General features: G+C 40.9%; 1 protein-coding gene across 4 annotated transcripts in view; it reads right to left on the reverse strand.

The window, feature by feature from the left end:
* The window catches only part of ST7 (suppression of tumorigenicity 7), a 160,338-nt gene that overhangs the window by 73,056 nt on the left and 66,340 nt on the right, over positions 1-20,942 (reverse strand). For all 4 annotated transcript variants that reach the window (XM_064446851.1, XM_064446841.1, XM_064446859.1 and 1 more), the window contains one exon: positions 1,551-1,633. In XM_064446851.1, coding sequence (XP_064302921.1) covers positions 1,551-1,633 — 83 coding nt within the window. Of the gene's footprint in view, positions 1-1,550; positions 1,634-20,942 lie in introns of those variants that run through there.

Genomic DNA, 20,942 nt, shown 5'->3' on the forward strand with positions numbered 1-20,942 from the left:
AGTCTCACAGGCATTCAGGAGCCAAGGATGCCATTTCTTTGTCTGCATCAGCTATAGCCAACGTGAAAGTAAGAGGTGCAGATTTCCCTCACCAAACTGATACAGTTTAGTTAGGCTCCTGGATGCTTTCAGGTTTCTCTGACATCAGTAGATTCGAGGTGATGTGAACCAGCCCCAAGCCAAGTCTGCCTCTTTCCACTTACCACTAGGTATGTAGGAGTGTATGGTAACTACACTCCTAAAATTGGTGTCATTGGTCTCCCAATGATATGCCTAGTTTGCTACAGTGAGGGAGGGTCTGCAGCTTGTATCCAGCAGGTTCTAAAAGCGTACAACTTGTTCTTAGATAAAGGACCTAAGACTGATTGAACAAACAAGACTAAAACAAAGATAGCCTTCCCCTGAGGAGGGGAAGAGGAGAGGGAGGTGCTGATCTCTTCTCCCTGGGATCCAGTGATAGGACACATGGGAATGGTTCAAAGCTGCACCAGGGGAGGTTTAGACTGAACATTAGAAAGCATTTCGTTACAAAGAGGGTGGTCAAACACTGGAACAGGTTCCTAGAGAGGTGGTCGATGCCCCAAGCCTGGCAGTGTTTAAGAGGCGTTTGGATAATGCCCTTATAACATGCTTCAACTTGGTCAGCCCTGACGTGGTCAGGCAGTAGGACTAGGGGATCGTTGTAGGTCCCTTCCAACTGAAATTGTTCTAGTCTAGTCTAGTCTAGTCTAGTCTAGTCTATTTATTCATTTGTGTAAGTAGAAAGCCAGCTCTCAGCAGTGAGGAAACAGAAGAGCCCAGTATAAGCATAATACCCTAAGTACACTTTACAGATCCTTAGATTTTTTTACCTCCATTTGTTTCTAAGAAGACACTGAATAAAATCCAGAGCAAATGCTCTGCTTTGGACTCCTGCACTGTGATGGTATTATGATTCACTCCACTGCATCAATTTGCACAACGAAGCCCTCAGGGATTACATATGGAAAGAAGGGGGGGGTTTAATGGTTTAAAAATACTCTTCAGACCTTTAAGAAACTAGGCTTAATATGTATTAAGTAAGTTTTTAAAAGTGAAGATCTGAAAGAATTATCCCTTGGAATCTTGGCACCAGAACTGGGTTCATTGCTAATATTCTACTCGCTGTTTCTCTAATAAGTCGTGCCATAACTTTCTAAAAGGACCATGCTAAGCTCAGATAGTTGGTACCTCTCCCCCTCTTCTTTTTACTGGCCTTTTTATTTCTGTAGTACTTGCTGATGGAAACACTTAACATGCAAACACTTTATAAATTACTGTAGGGTTGTTAGTGGGGTGTATTGTCCTTCAAGATTTTTTCCTTCAAAGACACATAGCACTGAAACATCTTCTCTCTTTTTTTTTAATTCCCAGAGAAAAAGAAGAACAATAAATAAATACAAACTTTATGTACTGCAGAAATGTAAGTTCAAGGAAAAAAAAAGACACCTATTAATCTGGATAAAGCCTGAAATCTCATTCTGGATAACAAAATAAATTTGTAAAGTGATATTAATATATCTAGTACTTACCAAAATAAGTCCCGAGATTAATGAGGAAGTGCCTGTCAGGGCAACATAGAACTTGGGGGTTAATGTGTTCAAAAACATACTCACTGAAAAAGAAAAGAGAGGAAACCATGAGTACAAGAGCAGGACATGTTCTCCACGTGTCCCCAACTCCTCCCAACTGCTTTCCAACTTCAGATAAGTTATGACCCTAATTCTGATGAAAAATACAGTTTAAAAAACATCCTGTTCCATCTGCCTGACATGTGATAAAGCAGAGCATTACACCGCCACATGCAGAATTTTGTTTTCACAACAGAGTCAATCACAAGGCACTGGAAAACACTGGCACACACATTTGGGTCTTTCCTATTCCAGTCAGTGCTCCACTGACACCGAGTTCAGGATTCCCCATGATATATGGAACACATTTTATTATCTGTCTTTGCTACTGCCATTGCCATTAGAAATCTTAGGGACTGATCTCAATGTCCTGCATTCAACATTGTCTCAACATCCTGTATGATCTTGGTGAAACTATCTGGACAAATTTTTAAAAGTCTTTTACTTCTCATTACCTTGGTTCCTCACTTATACAGTAGGAGATAATAGCATTTCTCTAACTCATTCCACTGCATGAAAGTTGGTGAACCACTCAGTATGACAACAATATATAAATGCATAAAACAGATTAGGAAAGGACCTAACTGGCTTTCTGATAATTAGGGGTGAAAATCATGATAGCTGTCCAGATTATCTGGAATCTAGGGCAGAAGCAAAGCCAGACAAGCTGCAAGGAACGGCAACTGCATCTGTACGGGCTTCTGGAAATTCAAAGGGCTTTTTTAGTCATACCAAATTTTGGAAGCAGCTGAAAGAATCACCAGGTAGCCATGCTCAGCCCCCCACAGAAAATCCCTATGGCCTCAGAAGAATAAAATAATCTTTTAAGAGGTTTTGAATCACTCTACAGAAGCTACTAGAGAGAACTGGAGCTCCTCCACTAAACTCTAGATATTTAAAGAAAACTCTTGCCTTCCCATCGCTTCCATCTTCCACAGATGAAAACGCTCTCTATTAAACTACATGGAAGGTTAGAATATCTTCTCTGAAAAAAAAAAACCTACTGGTCTCATCCTTAACCAGTGCCAAAGTATTTCTTATACATGTATATATATATGTATATACATGCACATGCATATATACATGCCTCCATGACTGAAGAGGGAACTGACAATAGTTAGCAGGTAAATTGAAAAGGCTTGTAGAAGACTACCAAACAGTTACTGAAAAACACCGATAAAAGACCTGGATACATAGGTGGGAGGCCCTCAGTTCATTCTGTTACCTTTAGAAATGACACTTACTGAAATTAAATAATATGGAGCCAAAAAATTAAGACAACAACAGCAGGATGCAAATCGTCAAACATATGATTAATTTTCTACGACCAGTAAACAGAAAATTGTTTTCCAGCAATGCATCACTAAGATACTAAAATCCTGCAATTCAGCTGCTTTGTTTGGGTTTTGGCTGAATATTTTCTATATTTTTTTCCTTGAAAAAGCCATAAAGTGTTAAAATGGAACTGTCATTTTCTGCTCCGTAGGAGTGGCATTAAGCACCAAACTGATATAATAAAGAACTAGTTTGGTGGTTTTTAATTCCATCGTACATTTTCTTTCATGAACGAGATGGATGCCAGGTTCTCAGCTAGTGTAAATCAGCGTAACATCCCCCATTTTACTGTGTGCAACACAGCTACACTGTTTTATACCAGCCCTGGCTGGCTGGTTGGGGGTCTCCCACATCTTATTTCTTTTTTTTTTCTGTTCTCATTCTTTCTTTCTTTCTTTCTTTCTTTCTTTTTTTTTAATGTCTAATACAAGCTGACTTTGAAATAGTAGTCCCTACTTTCTCCAGCCTCAGTACCTGCTAAGAAGGAGGAGGAATGGAGAGACCAAAATAGCTTTGGCTTCTACAAACCACCCATGAGTCCTTTAGAAGACACATTCCTCATTCTGGAATGCAAACGTAAGCCAGAGACATAATCAAGTTGTGTCACTGGGGAAATTTCAGACTGCCAGTGAAATTACTTCCTCTGCTTAGGTCAGGATATTCCTGAGAGAGAATACACTGTGATGGGATGTAGGTGTCCACATCCCCCATGCAGCACAGTGCTGCTGCAGTGCCAACAATAACATGAAAAGGCAGGCAGCAGGAGACTTCACAGAGGTGCCTTCTCTTCCATTGCTCCACTGTAGCTTCACAGCTCATGGAATGCTGGAATTTCTCCTATTAAACTGGAAAAATTTTCCCATTACCCTGGAAGAAATTTAATTTCCCAAGTTGTAAAGCTACCTAAGCCTCCTGTGTTTTAGAAGATTCCACATGAGGATATCCGTTGAATAAGGATAGAGTCTATTTGCTTTAAGTTCCTGTTGCTTGTTTCACTAAGAAATGCTGCAAAGAGAACAAAGTTTCATAAGCAGTGATGAGATACTTATCATTACTGACTGCCATCAATAAAATTCACTTTGGGAAATGCATCCCCATTTGGAAGAGCCCTCTCAACAAATTAGCTCCATGGAGCTCATCAATGGAGTAGAATGAATGAGGCTTTTAAGACATGCTGTTAGCTTTTCTCTGTCATCACTCTTTTACAAGCAATGTATACTGATTTACAGACAAACCCTCAGATCTGAATGGAGATAGGATTTTATTTATCTGTCATTTGCACCAGTGCTACTGCTTTCTTCTTTGCTTGCACGTATACTGGTTCTCCTGTATGCGCTTTACTATAGGCTGCCGCAATTCTTCACTTTTACAGATTAGTCGTGGGAACAGGTACAATGCTGGATGCTTTTAGATTGCATGGGCCAGACTCCCAGCTAACTGGTATAGGTCAGTAGATTTGCTACAGTTGCACCCAACTACCAGAGCTATTTATGGGGACTGTATCTCCCTAATCCGTTTGCCATTCTTCTTCCCACTCATTAAATATAAGCATCGTCTGTTCCATTATGAAAACTATCAACTTCTGCCAATTACTAACCACCCTCCCAGTCCATTTGTCTCCATAAATATTGTTAACAAAAGCAAACATTTTCTAACAAGAAACATATCTCCAAAACAGTAAAACTAAGGATCTGTGGTCAGAATATTTTTATTCTGAAGTCAATGAGAATTCAGTTATTGTTTCAGAGGAAACTACATCAAGGCCCAGCTCTCATAATATTAATCCCCGAAGTAAGAATCAGCCCACTTTTGGGTTATCTGATATGTATCATTATCCAAAAATGAGTATTTCTTTACAGTCAGCTTTCTGACACTGGAGAAATCACTATCGTATCTAATGACTACATCTTGTAGTGTACACAGGTTTCCTTCAGGGTGTTGCAGCAAACTAGAACCATTAGATAATGCTAAATGTCTATCTGCCTAAATTTGGAAAGCAGTATTTTTCTTCTCTGTTTCAATTTGATGAAATAGCAGGACTGAGGAGCAGAGAGAGATTTCTGAGAAATGAGAGTTGAAGATACTGGCAGAAGATGACTGCAGAATAAAGAATCCAAGTAGAATCACCAGTGAAAGGTGGTACTGTACGTCCTTTCTTCTGAACTGATAACATGTCAGTGTATGCCTAATTATTTCTGTCCACAAAGGGAAGATGGTGCAGTTATTCACCTTGCAGTATCATCTCTTGTCTGTAACTTGGTAAGACATAAAAAGGGCATCTAATGAGTATCTAAAGAAACTTGCCTGATGTTCCTACAGTGCTTACTGTTAAATCCCAATTATGCCCACAGGGTCTTGACAATGAATGATTTGTTTTAGCTGTGTTAGTAGAGATGATGGAATACAGTACAGCCTTTTTTCTTTTAAGAAAACCAGCATGACCTATAAATACTGTCTAAACAAGCCAAGCATGTCTGCTTGTGAGAGGCTCCTGGTCTTACAAATACCCACCCCCATCTTCCTTCCCTTCTCTTTACTGCTTTCATTTTAATCATGCTCGAGTCGTCCAGAGTAATGTACTATTTACATTTCCAAAGGTGCTACATTACCTTAGCAAATCATTCCACCCTATTGTATAATATCTAGGGAAGGACTGTTATTTCATTGTTAACTGTGTGTGTTCACAGAGATGAATTTACATCCAATTCAATTCATTCACAAGCTAAAAAAGCACATAGGTCATATGTAATATTCCCTACTGAGGCTAATCAAAAGAGGTGGTTGAAATGTTCTTGAAAGCTGATGCCATTTCATTCCTGTTATATATGTTATTCATTGCCAATGCTCGTGACTTGTTCCAAACATGGGAATAAACACGAGAGGAAAATCCAGGTATTTTTCAAGAGACAAAATCCTCAAATCATGTAAAATGTATCACTCAAGGTGATAAAGCACTATGTTGCTTTACAGATTTCTTCAAGGATTTGAGCCATAGCAGGAGGGAAATACTGGGGTTAAACTGCTCAAAGTATCATCGTGCTGCTGTATCAGTTAATTACATTAGAAGATCATTAGGGGAGGGAGCATTGCAAACTACCTGTTATTCCCACATGTGGATCTACTAAAATTACAGCCCCATTGCCTACTTCTGAATGTGAGGCTATGTAGCTTGCACAGTAAGGTGCAAACAAAAATTTAATAGCAACATTACATAAAACATATACACAAACAGATTAAGCAAAGACAGGACTGCATCATTTATGGAACTTCTAAGGAAAAATAATTCCCTCAACAGAATGTTATCTTAAAATACAGATAAACGTAAATATATACCAATACTTAGTATAAATAATAACATGCATTACAGACCCAGAAATAAAGATCAAACATAAACAATCTAAATATACTGAAATACACATGAAGGCACAGCTCTTTTTGTGCCAGTATCTCTGTGCTCCTTAGCGAGACAAGGTTTCTGGGTATAGCAGTAATTTTTATGAGAACAAATAGCCAGAAAACACAGAAAAGCATATAGTCACAGAGCCCTTACCGTGCATAACTGGTCCTTAAGTCATCACGGCTGTGATACCTGTGTCACTACAAAATTTCGCTGCACTTTCTTCACCCTCCATAATATTTACTTGGTATGCAGACCAACGCAAGTTCCTGTAACACCAGTGCCAAGAGCCCAAATCCTCTAGACAGGCAACAAGCTAAGAAACCTGTCGCTGAGGACCTTTGACACAGCAGTTCAGCTTTTCACTGCAACCATCCATTCAAGCTGGTGTTCAAACACAGTACAGAGGATGGGGCAGTGACTGCCTTATTTCACAGGGGCTTCAGCATGGATTAATGCAGCCCCCGATTCAAAGTTACTGCAGCAGTGAAGAACTCTTCTACCAAACTGTCAGCAAAGAGGGCAAAATAAAGCTCAATAAACTTCTTTTAATAAATGTGTAACACTCCTCTCTCTGAGTATGAAGCACTGCATACGCTTGACTTTAATTGAACAATTTATACGTAACCTTTTTGAAGGTTCAAGGTTCCTTGTAAGAATGTTAACAATACACTTTTGGGAAAACAGGCTGAATTATGCATTACATACTGCAATGGCCTCAGCTCAATATAAATACAAACCCCACCAGATTTAAAGCTAGCACGGGGTATTGTCTCAGAAAAAAAAATCTTCTACCATTTACCACGGTTTTCCCTGGAAAGGTACCAAGATTTTTTTTTAACTTCTTCAGACTTCTTGAAGAAATTACCAAAAGAGAAGTAAGCGTTCAAAAATTTAAGAATGATGCAGAGTGAGTTTATTTTCACTTGTTGCAAAAGCTATGGAACTTCCTTCTTCAAGGCCTTTGTGTATCTCCGTTTTCAGAAATTGAAAAAAAATTGTCACTCAGAAAGAAACACGTGGCCTTTCCAGGCAGAAAGAGCCGGTGTCTCTGTGCTGTGCACAAGGAAATCCAGATCCCCGCTCACTTTGTTCAACCACCTACTCTTGTCCTAATGGCACGAGCCTGAATGAGAGTCACATGAGAGTCTGGAGCCTAAGCTAATGGCCAGCAAAGCTGTCTGTTGCTCTCAGTGAATGCTGGATCTAAGCCCAGGTGAGAGAAAATGGTGATGTGCCAAAAGCTACCTATTACTTCAGATAAATAATGAGCTCTGATTAACCACATAGTTGCGCACAAAGTTCTGCCCTTACAGGTATTTCTAATTAGTGAATTAAAACTTTCTGGACTGAAGACCGCCACACTTTTCTCTTCCATGTTTCTGCATCTTAAATATAGGTTTTCCCTTTCAACAGAATACCTTCACCACAATAAAAAGGGAGAGTGGGTAGGGACGGTCTATTCTGGAGAGAAGTTGGACATCATGAGGAAGGCTTTTCAGCCACAAAGTACAGCCCAAAGAGGAGAAAGAGTGAAAGGCAATAGTACTGTACCAGCTGTAGGTCAAAAGTATCCAAGTTCGTTTACTTATAACTGAAAAATAAAGAATTCTGAAGGTTGCAGATGACCGCAATAACATTCTCTCCGCTTTGTGACCCGGTGGCCCACTGAGCAAATTATGTCCAGCACAGAAAATTGAAACAAATCTTAGCAAATTCAAGTCATCTTTTCCCAAACAACCCTGCTGGAGGATTGCTAACAAATTTAATTTAATCTTTCTCCTCAACATTTTAATGCATGACATATCTGAAAACCAAAGTGACACAATGATCAGTGCTAGCCTGCTTTTCAACAGCAGATCCGTATTCATGTTATAATGTCCAGTAGTTATTGGACTGGTAAAAATTCTAGTTCAGTCCTAGCAGGAATTAGTCTGTGTTGGTTCTAGAGCTTTTGGGACGTATATGAATATACTGTGTCCTTCAGAGTACATTAACCATGCAGCCTGCTAGGCATTAAGATTGCTCATCCCGACTAAGAATAATATACAGGGAAACAAAACTGATGATAAGAGACAAGAGCCATCACAGAACAGAGGTCAGAAGGACATAGAGGTGAATCAAGGAAACCAGATCTGGAAGACGAAAACCCACTTAGACACCACGGTGACTTGGGAAAGGGAAAAGAAAATAAAACCAGATTAGAGACAGACAAGTATAATACAGAGATGAGTTAAAAAGCAAATTAAAAAATTGAATGGCAATAGTAAAAATTAACATGCATGGAAAGGAGAAGAAGATAGAGAAAACAACAGCAAAAGCAAAATGACACATGCAACGTCAATGTAAATAAAGGCTCGTTTTACTTAAAGATGGTTTGCAGTTCAGAAGTATCTTTTCACTGGGAGAAAGAAGACTGCCAACACTAACAGCTGTGGTCATTTAGGAAGAGATACTATCAACAAGTTATTCTTTGGTATCAAATACACCCCAAAGCCTTGTCTCACAACCTAAAGCACTTAACACAAGATACTGCTAGAGATTCCCATTCCCAACCCAACTACACTTTCTCAGAATGTCCTGCTAAGGTCAGCTGCTACAACTTTCCCCCAGGAGCAGGCAGGCTGGACATAGGGGCACAGGAAGCACTGCACCCACCCCAAGGAAAATATTCCATCTTGCAAATTTAAATACTAAAACCAACTTGGGATAGCTAGGCTCAAGCACAGTATTTTGCTATTCCATTTGTCTGAGATTACAAACTCCCTACCTTGTGGATTTGGGGAGAATAAAAGTATGGAGAAAAAAAGATCAACTTTCCCCCATGAAAGCAGCTATTATAATGCAAATTTCATGCCATATAGTTGCCCCTGCCGAGGGACAGGGACATTTCCTCTTGCTTTCACAATGCAGTGGTGACATGAGTTAATTACACAGCTCCTGTTAACTGCAGAGCATGCTGCATGAACACCAAGATTTGCTAATATCTTGGCAGCAAAAACCCCACTTAAAAAAAAAAAAACACCAAACACACACACACACACCCCCAAAAAACCCCAAACAAACAAAAAAATCCCACAGCATTTCCTTTTAAAGAAAAAGAAAATGAGGGAGAAACTATTTCCTGGGAGCTACAGCCCTTAGCTGTCAGGGATTGAACTACCGCACGTTTTTTAATGACCATCACAGTGTCCTAATGCTAAAAGCAGACTCCTGGTATTAATAATGTACGAGTGGAAGGAAGGAGCTGGGCCAAATAAGAAAGAGGCATGAACGATGAGCAATGACGTACTGAGTAGAGATATCAGTATTTGGATTTTTAAAGATGCGGATGTGCAAAATTGGGTTGTTACTTGATTCTTAGCCAAACTCTCTTGCAACATTTTCAACTTCAATTCTTCTAAAATCAGGTTGCTTGCAAACTGACTTGAAACACTCATTATACATGTCTGCCCTGCAGACATTAAAGCTTCAAGAAACATGAGTCTTTGTCTTAATTTTTACTTCAGCGTTGCACTGCATGAGGAAGCGCTCTCTCAGATTTGTGATGGGGGAGTTTCTTCGCTGTGCAATACTACAAGGTGCCTTTGTAGGGGGAACCAGTTCAGATACTGGAGAAGGCACCTTCATAGTTAGCTTGTGGTTTTCTTTTCTAATCACACATCTATCAGCATGTGTGTGTATCAGCAATTTCCCCAACACAAAAGCAGGGGAAATCCCAATGTGATGCAGTTTATCGGGCAGATGATTTTAAGACTGTTAAGTTTTCAATTTAAGGCATACAACAATTGGGCTCTACTGAAAATCATCAGTAATGTATTTCATTGCAAATACAAGTACCTAAGCACGGCAACAAAATGACCTTATTTTCTGTTCTACACACCAAAGTGTTCAAACAAATCTGTATTTTAAAATTATTCTTAACATCAACCAGTCACTCACGTAAATGGACTGATGCAGCTTTACCCAGTTTGGACAGGCACTGTTTGTGAAGTTAAATGTACCTGTTACCTTAACCGTCGCTTATTCTGAGGCATTACACAGATTTATGTCATTTAGCCTTTCAAAGCTGTATTAAAACAAAAGCCAATTACTAAACCTCATTATCTGGAGTCATTTAAGACAATTAATGGCTTTTGTTCCAAGTGCCAGATCAGCACAGTTCTCTCAATGGAACAGGGTAAGTTTTGTGCTCTTCTTTCATGCAACACTGAGGGAGGTAACAGCTCCATTAAATCTTTTTTATTTTGGTTCATTAGCTGTCTAAAGAATACCCTGAACTAAAAGTTTGCCACAGTGATTAATTCCAGTGCCACAAATAACAAAGGCTAATCTACTCTAGAGAGACAAATCATGCAAAGAGTTTTCACCACCAACTCTTGGCATTTCACAAAAGAAAAAATATCCCATGGGTTCCCATTATGTGGAAGCCTCTCTTGGAGGAGCTATTCCCATGCTAAGACAAAAAGAGGCACATAGATAAAGCACCCTCAGCTGCCCTGCAGCCTCCTTTTGTGCCTCCATTTCTTCCAGGCATGATTTGATATGAGCACTGAACTTACAGATATGAGCAGAACTACATCTTCCAAAGACGAGGATCATCATGGTTTGTGCATCCAAAAAAACTGGCACAGCAATGAAAAAAATTCAGAAAACATAGCTGAAATTTGCACCTTGACTGAAAGTTTTACTATTTTTCAGATACAATTTATTTCTTTTAATTCTGGAGAAATAGTCTATTCCAGACACTTCTGTTCTAACCTTGGTAGCCTCACTCTATAGAGCACATCTATTCTGAGAGTCTCTAAGATACTGATCTGTTCGCATACAAGAAATTGCAAGGTGCTTCTTGGAATAGAGGTGGCTGGAAAACATTTTCATAATTAGAGCCAGCAACCTCATGAAAACTCCCTGGAGATCTACAATACCTAATATCATTATCCTGTCATTGAAAACTCATCTATGCTTCCTACTTATGAAATCAATAGGGTGTTCATGCCATTTTTCTCCTATGAGAAATTTCTGTATGTGGCAGGGATTTTTTTTTTCCAGTAATTGGTGGTCTGGGTAATGTGTCATAAAAAGAAGCAAAAAATTAATTTTCCATCGAGTGTGATTCATTATTCTTACGTCTCTAATAATCAACTTTCCCCTTCAAAGCATTCTTAAAGCTGAGTGACTCACACAGTAATTGTACCAAATGGAAAAGTAGACAAGTTAAGTAGGAAACTTTTACCTCTTTGCCTCCATTTTGGAGTATTTCAAAGAAAGCATAGCAGCAGGTTTGACAAGCGCTGTACAATTTCCATTGTCTGCCAGTCTCTTGGGACACCCAAAACTTATTAAAATGGAGAGGGCTCTGTGCTAACTCTGTAGACAGAATTGCAATCTGCATTCAGGACCTGACTGATGAGGAGACAAACTTTAGGGGAGAATTTTGCATAATAAAGATTTTCAAATGAGTGAACTGCAGAGAAAGAATTCCCAATCAAATGCACGGCAAATGGCGTAGCAGAGGCTGAGGGAGCAGCCCTCTCACATGGCCTTACAGAAGTATAGTGTGAAGTTAAACTTTTCAAACACAATCATCTTGTGGCGGGGTGGTCTTCTTGTCCCTACAGGCAGTGAGACCCTCTCCGGTGTGATTTCCTCCAAAGGTTTTGTGTGTCTGCTAGACAAACTGGACTGTCCATAGTTGTAAAGCTTGTTTTGTTTCATGAGAAGACAAATAAAATGCTGCTTAGACCACCTCATTAGCATTGACAAGAATGATGTTATTTGATTTAGCCTTTGACGAAATCCCAGGAGAAAAGGCAGGGCAAGACGCCCACTATTTTTCTTACTGAATATTTGATGGTTTTCATTCCAAGCATGAGCTGTGTCTGACCTGGCTGAAAACAACTGTGAAACAGCATCCTGTCCAATACTGTCTTCTTTAATTTTCCTTTCTTCTGCTTAAAATGAAAGGTAGGAGGGACCACAGAAGGAGCGGGGCAGGACTTGCAGGCAAAACTCAGCGGGGCTGCATTAGCACCATGCAGAACTGTCGCTCGATGTGCCGCAGCAGTTGGGCTGCTCAGAAACACCACACAAATACACTAACCCCAGCACTCTGTGTTAGCCACCAGCTACTGTCAGATCTCTTTTCCCCTAGAGCCAAACAGCGTGGAGAGAGAAATGAAAAATGCAAGACTGAATTAGCCAAATGTAGGAGACCTGATAGACTAAAAGCTTGCATGAGAAATAACACCTGCGCAGGACTTACTATAACCTGTGTTCTCACTGCTGTTATTGACCCAGTCAGATACTGTATTAGCTCTAACTTGAAAACTGAAAGCTGTGTTTGGAAGCTTCCATATTTAGGCCCAGCCTGGAACCTGTGAAAGTAAATGTCCATTTACCTGTCTGAGTTCTCCAGGTGGACATCAGGGAGCTGAAGAGTGCACCCCCACATTTTAGTAAGTAGGGAAATATTCTGCACGTCACACCATACCTTCCCTTCCATTGCATCATGCAGACTGGGGTCTCAAAACAGGCAGGCAAAGGCTGAAGATATTTGCAAGTTCCCCCCTTGACTCTGACTTGATCTATGGGAACTCCAAGTTCCTCAAAAATCAGGCCAAGATGGCTCAAATCGAATCTCTGCTACTAGAAACTGGTTTTGAAAGTTTGGTCAGGCAGGCACTGAGTCACTGAGGTGAGACTAACCTCAGGAGCTTGGCTTTCCATTCTCCAGGGGTTGGTAAGACCTGAGCACTGAGCAAACCCGGTGACCGTTGCCTGTACTCATTTCTGAACATGACTGAATGCTACTTCACCACTGCACAGGGTGACCAGAGAAACCTGTGCTGCAAAAACAGCCCGTCAAAATGCTGTGGTTTTCTTGCATCTGTTTGTTCCTCTTCTGTTCACATTAGTATATCTAGGACTAGTAACCGTGGCTATGCTAATCCTCAGATACTGGTGGTTAATTATGATAAACACTGCGTTGGGGTTTTTTTCTGCTGTCCTTACTCACACCACCCTGGAAAAATTGTCTTTAAAGCTACAACTTGCGATGTTCTTTCTCTTAATGCAGTAGCAGAAGTTTCTGGATTTTTTTTTTCAGGCAGGGGAATGCCAGCAAAAAGATTCAACAACTGGGGGACCTCACATCCACTCCCAGGTTTCCCTGCACATGCGGTTAGGAACTAGTTTCCTGTCTGGTCCTTGAGGAAGAGCAATAGGAAAGTGATCTCCAAGTGTGCGGCACATGGAGCCGACTCCCCTCTGAACACAGGCATCGGAATGAGCAAGTGCTTCAGCAGAAAAATCCAGAAGAAAACTTTGAGAATGGCAGAATACCAAAATCAATACAGCGATACATTCAAAGCACACTCTGGTACAGAAAGCTCAAAGAGGGAATGCAAAATTATTGTTGGGGACTACTTAACTTAATGCTTTTCAAAATGCCACTTGGCTCAGACACAGAGAGATTCGGAACCTGCTAAGTGTGTTTAAGTGCTTGGAATTGTGGCATTTAAATGACCAACAAAACCCTTATTGCTCGTTATTCAAAGCACGAAATACCACTGAGGGAAGGGGAGCTGACTTTCTGGCTAGAAGTGCCCATTAGAGAGATGCACTTAGGGATACGTAATACCAGAGCAAGACAGAATTTGCAATGGAGTTTGGCTTCTGCTCCCAGCTTCATGGCTGGCGTGACTGCGAGTCATTCAGTGCAGTGTTTTGGGGCTTGGGTTCCCTGCCTGTGCTTTGGGAACAGACCTAAGTAACATTTTGTGTGCAGAAGCAGCAGGGATCTTTGCATAATTTACAGCCCCCCTGTTGGTTTCTTGACTTACATGTAGCACCTTCCTAAGACACCAGCAAAATTAATTGTTCTGGCCTTCTCAAAGGGCTGTTTCTGGTACTATCATCCTCCCAAACCAAAAAAGGCATTACAGAAAATAGCTGATTCTATCCAGAGGAAGGTATTTCATTTAGTGCTTTCCGGCAGACCTGATCTCAGTCCAGCCTGTCACAGGACAGCATGGCAGTCTAAGCGATGGTGGTTCATGAAGAGTCTTGCCTGCTCTCATCACATAAAGGGGTTGGAAGATGGAGTAGAGTATGAAAGGTTACGTAAAGGCAATTAGAACAAAAATCTTAACACAGCTTCGCAGCCTTAAAAACTCTCTTCAGCAGAAAGAGTGAAGACTACACGTAACCTACTGTGATGCGTTTGGGTTTCCCTGTATTTGGCTACCATCTCCCTATTCTCTTTGTTACTTTTTAAAAGGAAAACATAGCTCCCCAAAGAAGGTTCCTCTGAGCTCCAGCAACATTAGCACTACTAAGGGCTGGGTCCCTTGAAGATCTTTTTTTCATATTATGCAATTAATATTTCACGTGGTGAAGAGCTTCCACTGGGCAGAAAGATCCCAAACTTTGAAAACAGGGAACACGATCAATAGGGGAATTAAGGAAAACCATCTGAGCTGGTTAAGGAATTGCTGCCTGAAGGAAACAGCACGACTCCCAGATACACTCTACAGCTCGCCAGCAAAGCCAAGCCCAGAGTTGATACTGGCAACAGAAGCCAAAGGCAGGAGATGCCAATAGGTCTGTGAGCTCGAAATGGTATCAAGAGATGTTACCATTTTGTAGCTGTATTTAAAAATGTATTTGGCTGACATACAGCCGGGCAAGATTTGTTTATTTCTGCATGAATGCATCCATAAAGAAATATTGCATTAACCCTTTCCCAAAGGCATACACAATTTTCTCAGTGAAGCATAACATTAAAACTGATATTTAACTGTTCTCAAAACCCAGATTTATTTTTTTTTTTGCCATTAACAAGTCCTCTGCCCTGAAGACATTTAAATTTTAGATTAAATAAATAAATCCAGTCTTCTTTTACCTGGGAGTTATGAACACAGCTTTGTGGGAAAAATGCACCTCTTGAATTGGAAATGTTATAATAGGCTTTTAGACTTCTCCAAAGTGGCGGGTTCCTTTTGCTGAGGAGTCAGACTCCTGAGGAAACTACTGCAGGTTCATTGCTCATGAAGTACACTCGTTATTTGGATAATTAACTAAATGCTACAGAGTCATTATCTTTTCCCTAAAGCTGATTTTTTTCTGTAGGAGTTTTCCCAAGTTAATTTTATATTGTAGGTTTTCCCAAGCTAATTTAATACTGCCAAATAGGTAAATCCTTCAGAGGTTAGTTAGTCTCAAACCAGAGCTAGAAATCCACGAGGCAGCCGACTTGTAGTGGGTTTTGCTGCGATTGTATGGATGTTGCTTTTCCTGGTTTTCAAAAACAAAGAAACATTTTTAATCTTATGCTTGATTGCTCCTATGAGGCAAAGCAAAAAAGGAAGGCAAGAGGACATTGTTTAGAAAAACAAAGCTCTCTTTGCCCCATCTGCCAGTCCCACTGCTGCAAGAAAATGCCGGCTGCATCGATATATGTCAAGAGACCTGAAGTGCCACAAAATGCCGCAGACACGTTTCCCATACTGAAGTTTTGGGAAATGCAGGCAAACGCTACAGAGGCAACGATGCTAGAGATGAGCATCACTGAGGCAAAATTACAAGTAAACACGTAGCACAGAAATTGAAATGAATAATTAAAGCACACCCTTCCGAGTTCAGTGCGCTGCCTGGCTGTATGAGTACAAGCCCCTGAGGAGTGGTTAAGGAGAGGCCTCTTCACTGAAGTGTTCCAAGATGTTCTTAGGAGCTAGAGAACCTCCCCGACACACAGAGCCAAGCTTGCCTTCAGCTGGGCTGCAAAGGGGAAACTAAACTTTTTTCCCTCCAGTTTCACACTTATTTCATATGGAACCAAGAAATTTCTGCCAAATCCTGAGCGATAAGATTGGATAAGCAGAAAAAAGAAAGCAAAATCAAACAATAAAATGAAACAAGTCTGGGATTCTTTCTTGACAGTCGCTAACCATATCCTTTTCTTTCTGTCTGTGGTCTGCGTAGACCACCGTTTCTTCCTCTGGTTTGCTCTGAGCAGACAGACATTTTTCACCATGGTTATACTCCCTTTCTTTGAAATGTTTATCACCAGGAGCACTCCACTGAGCTGACAGGGAAAGCACAGAGGCTTTGCTAACAGATGGATCCATTAAGATTTTTTGCTCGAGGCCAGCATCAGTGGAAACCACAGTGCTCTCCATACACCTGATTAGCTAAGGTGGTCGCATGGTTCCGAAGGAGTGAATGATTTGTGCCTCCATCTCTTTAGGGCACACCTGCAGTTTGTAAGTTCATTTCCCTAGCACACCAGCTTCCAGCTCACAAGGCCATTTTTACTTTCTTTCATGCTGCAGTAGTTTTTAAAGCCTCTTCTTGCCTTCAGTTCTGTGATGTGCATCCCTTGCCTGCCTCTATTGCAGCTCCTTCCTCTTTGACTTGTAAATTATTCATTCTGGCTGTCATATAGCTCATTTTAGTTTCAATTTCCAAGGTCATCTGAAAAAAGCAGAGTAGATCTATCCCCTTATCCCATCCTATCCTATCCTATCCTATCCTATCCTATCCTATCCTATCCTATCCTATCCTATCCTATCCTATCCTATCCTATCCTATCCTATCCTATCCTATCCTATCCTATCCCATCTGCATGCATTGGGAATTGCTTCAGAAAGGAGGTGGAGACAAGTGCAAAAAGGAGCCAGAAGTGAGAAGGAACCAGAGTGCAAAACTTCTGTTTATGTCTTTTCTGCCAGGAACAGATAACAGCACCAACTTCTGAAGAGTTCCGCAGAAGTTGCCACTTGTCCTTATACAGTCTAATCGTATGGTAAACAATGATGGGCCAAATGCATAGCGAAAATCTGGTGTGCAAAATCTCTAGTCAAAATCCCCATTGACATGGAACAATTCATACTTTTTCTCAGTAAATCATTTTGCAAAGCTTTTCCTAAAATCACATTTCTCTGTATTTCAGCTGAAAATGCAGGGAAGAAATTCCAAGGAAGTGGTTGCTGAACAAATAGATTTGAAGAAGGGAGAATGATCATGAAATACTGCCACTTATTTTATTTAAAGGTAGAATGAAAGGTTTCTTTAACCTTGAAGGAGAATAACCCTATTAAAGAAAATGAAACTACATCACTGCCGTGGCTTTATCGCAAGAATAAAGTCCGCAACTGATTTCTGTACTGCCTGGTGGGGTCAAGGCACAGGGGCTTGTGGAGGGCTGCCAGTCCATGAGGACAACCAAGGGAGGCGGCAGCGGCTGCCCCTGTCACTTCAGGGCAGCACTGCCTCTGCACAACCAAACCCTGCTTTGAAAGGGCGCCCCAAGAAGCTGAAATCAATAACTGAAGAAGTTGCCGCACTCTATCTGCCAAGCCCAGGTGAGGGACAACGCAGGCTCTCCCTGCACGTCTTTTAACAGGCCTGATCAGCTGCAGGAGGAGCGGTGCAGGGAGGCCTGGCCTCATGGTGATGGGTTACCATGCCCTGGCCCCCAAGCCCCGTGGACACAGAAATCCCAGTTGACCTTCTGTTTACCTTTGTTTCTCTATATATATTTTTTAAAAGGCACATGCCTTATTTTTGCCTACTTTTCCTAGATTTTCCAAATGTGTGTTAAATTCCTACGGGTACTGCCATTTCCTACCCCATCCCGACAGACTCAGCTCCTCTGGTGCACTACCAGGGAATCAGAGAGCCATGGAGCTCCTTCTTCCATTAGAAAGAACTAAGAAAGAGGTTAAAACCAGTTCAGTGCCAAAGGGTTCGAGGTCTACCTTTGTTCCCTTATCATACGCCGTGCAGTATCTTGGCCCGGGCACAGCGCCTTTCGTTTGGCGTGGGGGGTGGGGGGGGCTGCCGGGGACAGAGGTGCTCTGCGCCAGGCCTGCAGGTATCAATAGGTGTCCGTATTCACCGCCCCGAGCAAACACAATGGCACAGTGAGAGTTCATGTCATCAATCACACGTGCTGCACCTTATGTAACCTCATTCCTGACTCATGATTCAAAGAGTAAAACAGTAGGATTTACTATTAACCCACCTTCTCATGCCAGAAAAGAGTACCTGCTGCAACATATATTAGGGGGGAAAAAAAACCCAAAACACCAAAATTCACTTCCTGTATTTTTTTCTGCCTCCTCCAGCTCTCCTTCCCCTTCCCCCATTTCTCACTTTCATGTGATGCTGAACTCCCCAGGCAGTTTCCCAACTAACCTATGCTTAAGATGACTCGAAGGACTGGATTTCAAGCCTAGGGATTTAGCTTTCCATCGCCAATTAACAGTACTCGCAGCTCAGCAGCTAAGCCTTTCCGTGTAGCATCAAGCACTTACCCACACTGTTACTGAAGCTGAGGAGTTTCATTAGAACTGCTCCAAAGCTGTTTTGCTCCAGTAGCGAAACCTTCAGGACAGGTCTACACCCAGTAATACATGAAAGTTATTGACTGCAGTTGCTCAGTGGTTTTTAGGCTCATGTCCTTGGGCAGCATCTTCCCCCTCTTTTTCTGAACCACAGAAATACAATAATTTACTGTCCTGTTTCAAGGTAAAGAGACATTGTCACCCTAAATGATTTATTAACAGGCACCTTTTTTTTTCTCCCAGTGAACAGAAAAAGATTGTGTTGAGAACTTCAGATGTTAAATGAAGAAAATAACCTATCTTACTGATGCTTTTTTTGTTCCCAGCCTGTTTGGCTGGAATCTCTGCCGGATTCATGTTTTCAGCCAGACACTCTCTCTGTTTTGGCACTTCACACAGCAATAAAAGAAAAAAAACTTCCAATAAACTAGACTTCTATTACCCATTTTCACATAGATATTGTTGTCAATTTTTAAATTACAACATTGTGAAAACCTGAAGCAAACAAGGATAGTCATTTTGATGAGGATTTTATAAAATGCTAATAAATGTCATCTTTTGCACTTGCATCCTTTGTCTCAATGCTCAAAGCACCTACCAAATAGAAATTCAGACTCTTCCTAATCCTGCAAAAATAGCCTAATATTATGCCAATTTTCCAACTAACATGATCAGAGCTACAAGGGCTGAGAGGCGTACCCCAAAACTCTGGTTGTCCTTTCTTTGTGTTCATCACCATGTTCTATTTCTAGATTTCCCATCTGGTCTGAAGCCCTTTTCTAAAGTGGGATTAATTGCAGCAGCTAGTGTAGCATAATAATGGTGCTTTCTAAAATAAAACTAATAGAAGAATAACTTCTGCATATCTAATAAAAGGGACTTTATTAATGAAGTCACATATGCAGAAATGTCTCCATTGCAAGATCTGGGACTCCAGGGAACGGCCAGAGCGCTCCAGTTCTTGTTGGTTTTTTTGCCACTTCACAATATAACATGAAATATTGATGAAAAAAAAGCACGCAGGGTACATTGCCTGCATTGAACATGGATTGTGCATGTCTATCACGAGACAGGACTAAACGCAGGTATAGAAAGAAATGACTAGAACTCATCAGCTCTTGCCAATTACTCATTTTGCTCATATTAAGCACATTTCTAAACCTTTGCAATTTACCATCATATTTCCATATTTGATATGTTATTTTGCCCAAGCAAAAAGGACAAATCCAGGAAAAATCTAAATAGATCTCAGCATCTGAATGGACTGAATGACATTTGGTAAAGAATTAGTGACGTGACTGTAATCTCTTCCAAATGGCTTTTTCCAATTAAGTTCAGGTGTCTTATTGTATTTTCCACCATCCTTCCATGAGATTACTGACTCTTCCAGACCTCAACCTCATTTCTGTCTTCAGGTCATCACAACCATAAAAGCTCTGTTACCACAACCATGGAAGATACCAAAACTGGATGCCCAAAAGAAAGCCTCTAAAACTCCAAGGAAAAGGGAGCCAGAATAAGTGACACAACTTCTGCTTCAGAAAGGCTTTTGTGCCTGGAAGTTTATTTTATTTTTCCAACTGTAACAACTGGTCTGAGGAGATTGTCCCTTACAACAAATTTATTTAGCACTTCAGTGTCTTCTCCATTGTAGATCTCAAATGGCATTGCTAAACAGAGTGTGGAACAAATTCACATTTTAGAAGGGGAAACTTAGGAGAAGCACTTGTAAACACTGAGTCAGGGGTTGATCTCAGAAGGGAATCACAGGGGAAATCCATCTACCCACCCTGAAGCCAGGGGAAGTTTTGCCACTGACATTAGCAGGACCAGGATTTCACCCTAGCAATCTGATGCTCTGCCATTTTCCTGGTAGGGTTAACACCTCCACAGAAATCTCATCCAGGTAAAGCCATTTTGCTAATTTTGTCTCCAGAAGGCTGACATCGTTATAGCAGTGAGCTACGCAGGGGGATAATGAAGTGACTGATGCAGAACACACAGTTCTTGGGCGCTACATTTTCCCTCGCACATTGGTTACGATTAACAGTCATATACCTCAGACAGAAGAAAGCATCACCTGGGCCCTATTTCCAGGCAATAATGATCTTAGAGCACCCAGAAAGATAGACTTGATAGACAAAAACCATCTGTTTCTGAGCGGATTTCATTATTTTGTACATCTGCTCAGTTCATGTCATTTGGTGTTAA

The sequence above is a fragment of the Phalacrocorax carbo genome, chromosome 1 (assembly GCF_963921805.1).
Source record: "Phalacrocorax carbo chromosome 1, bPhaCar2.1, whole genome shotgun sequence".
Lineage (NCBI taxonomy): Eukaryota > Metazoa > Chordata > Aves > Suliformes > Phalacrocoracidae > Phalacrocorax > Phalacrocorax carbo.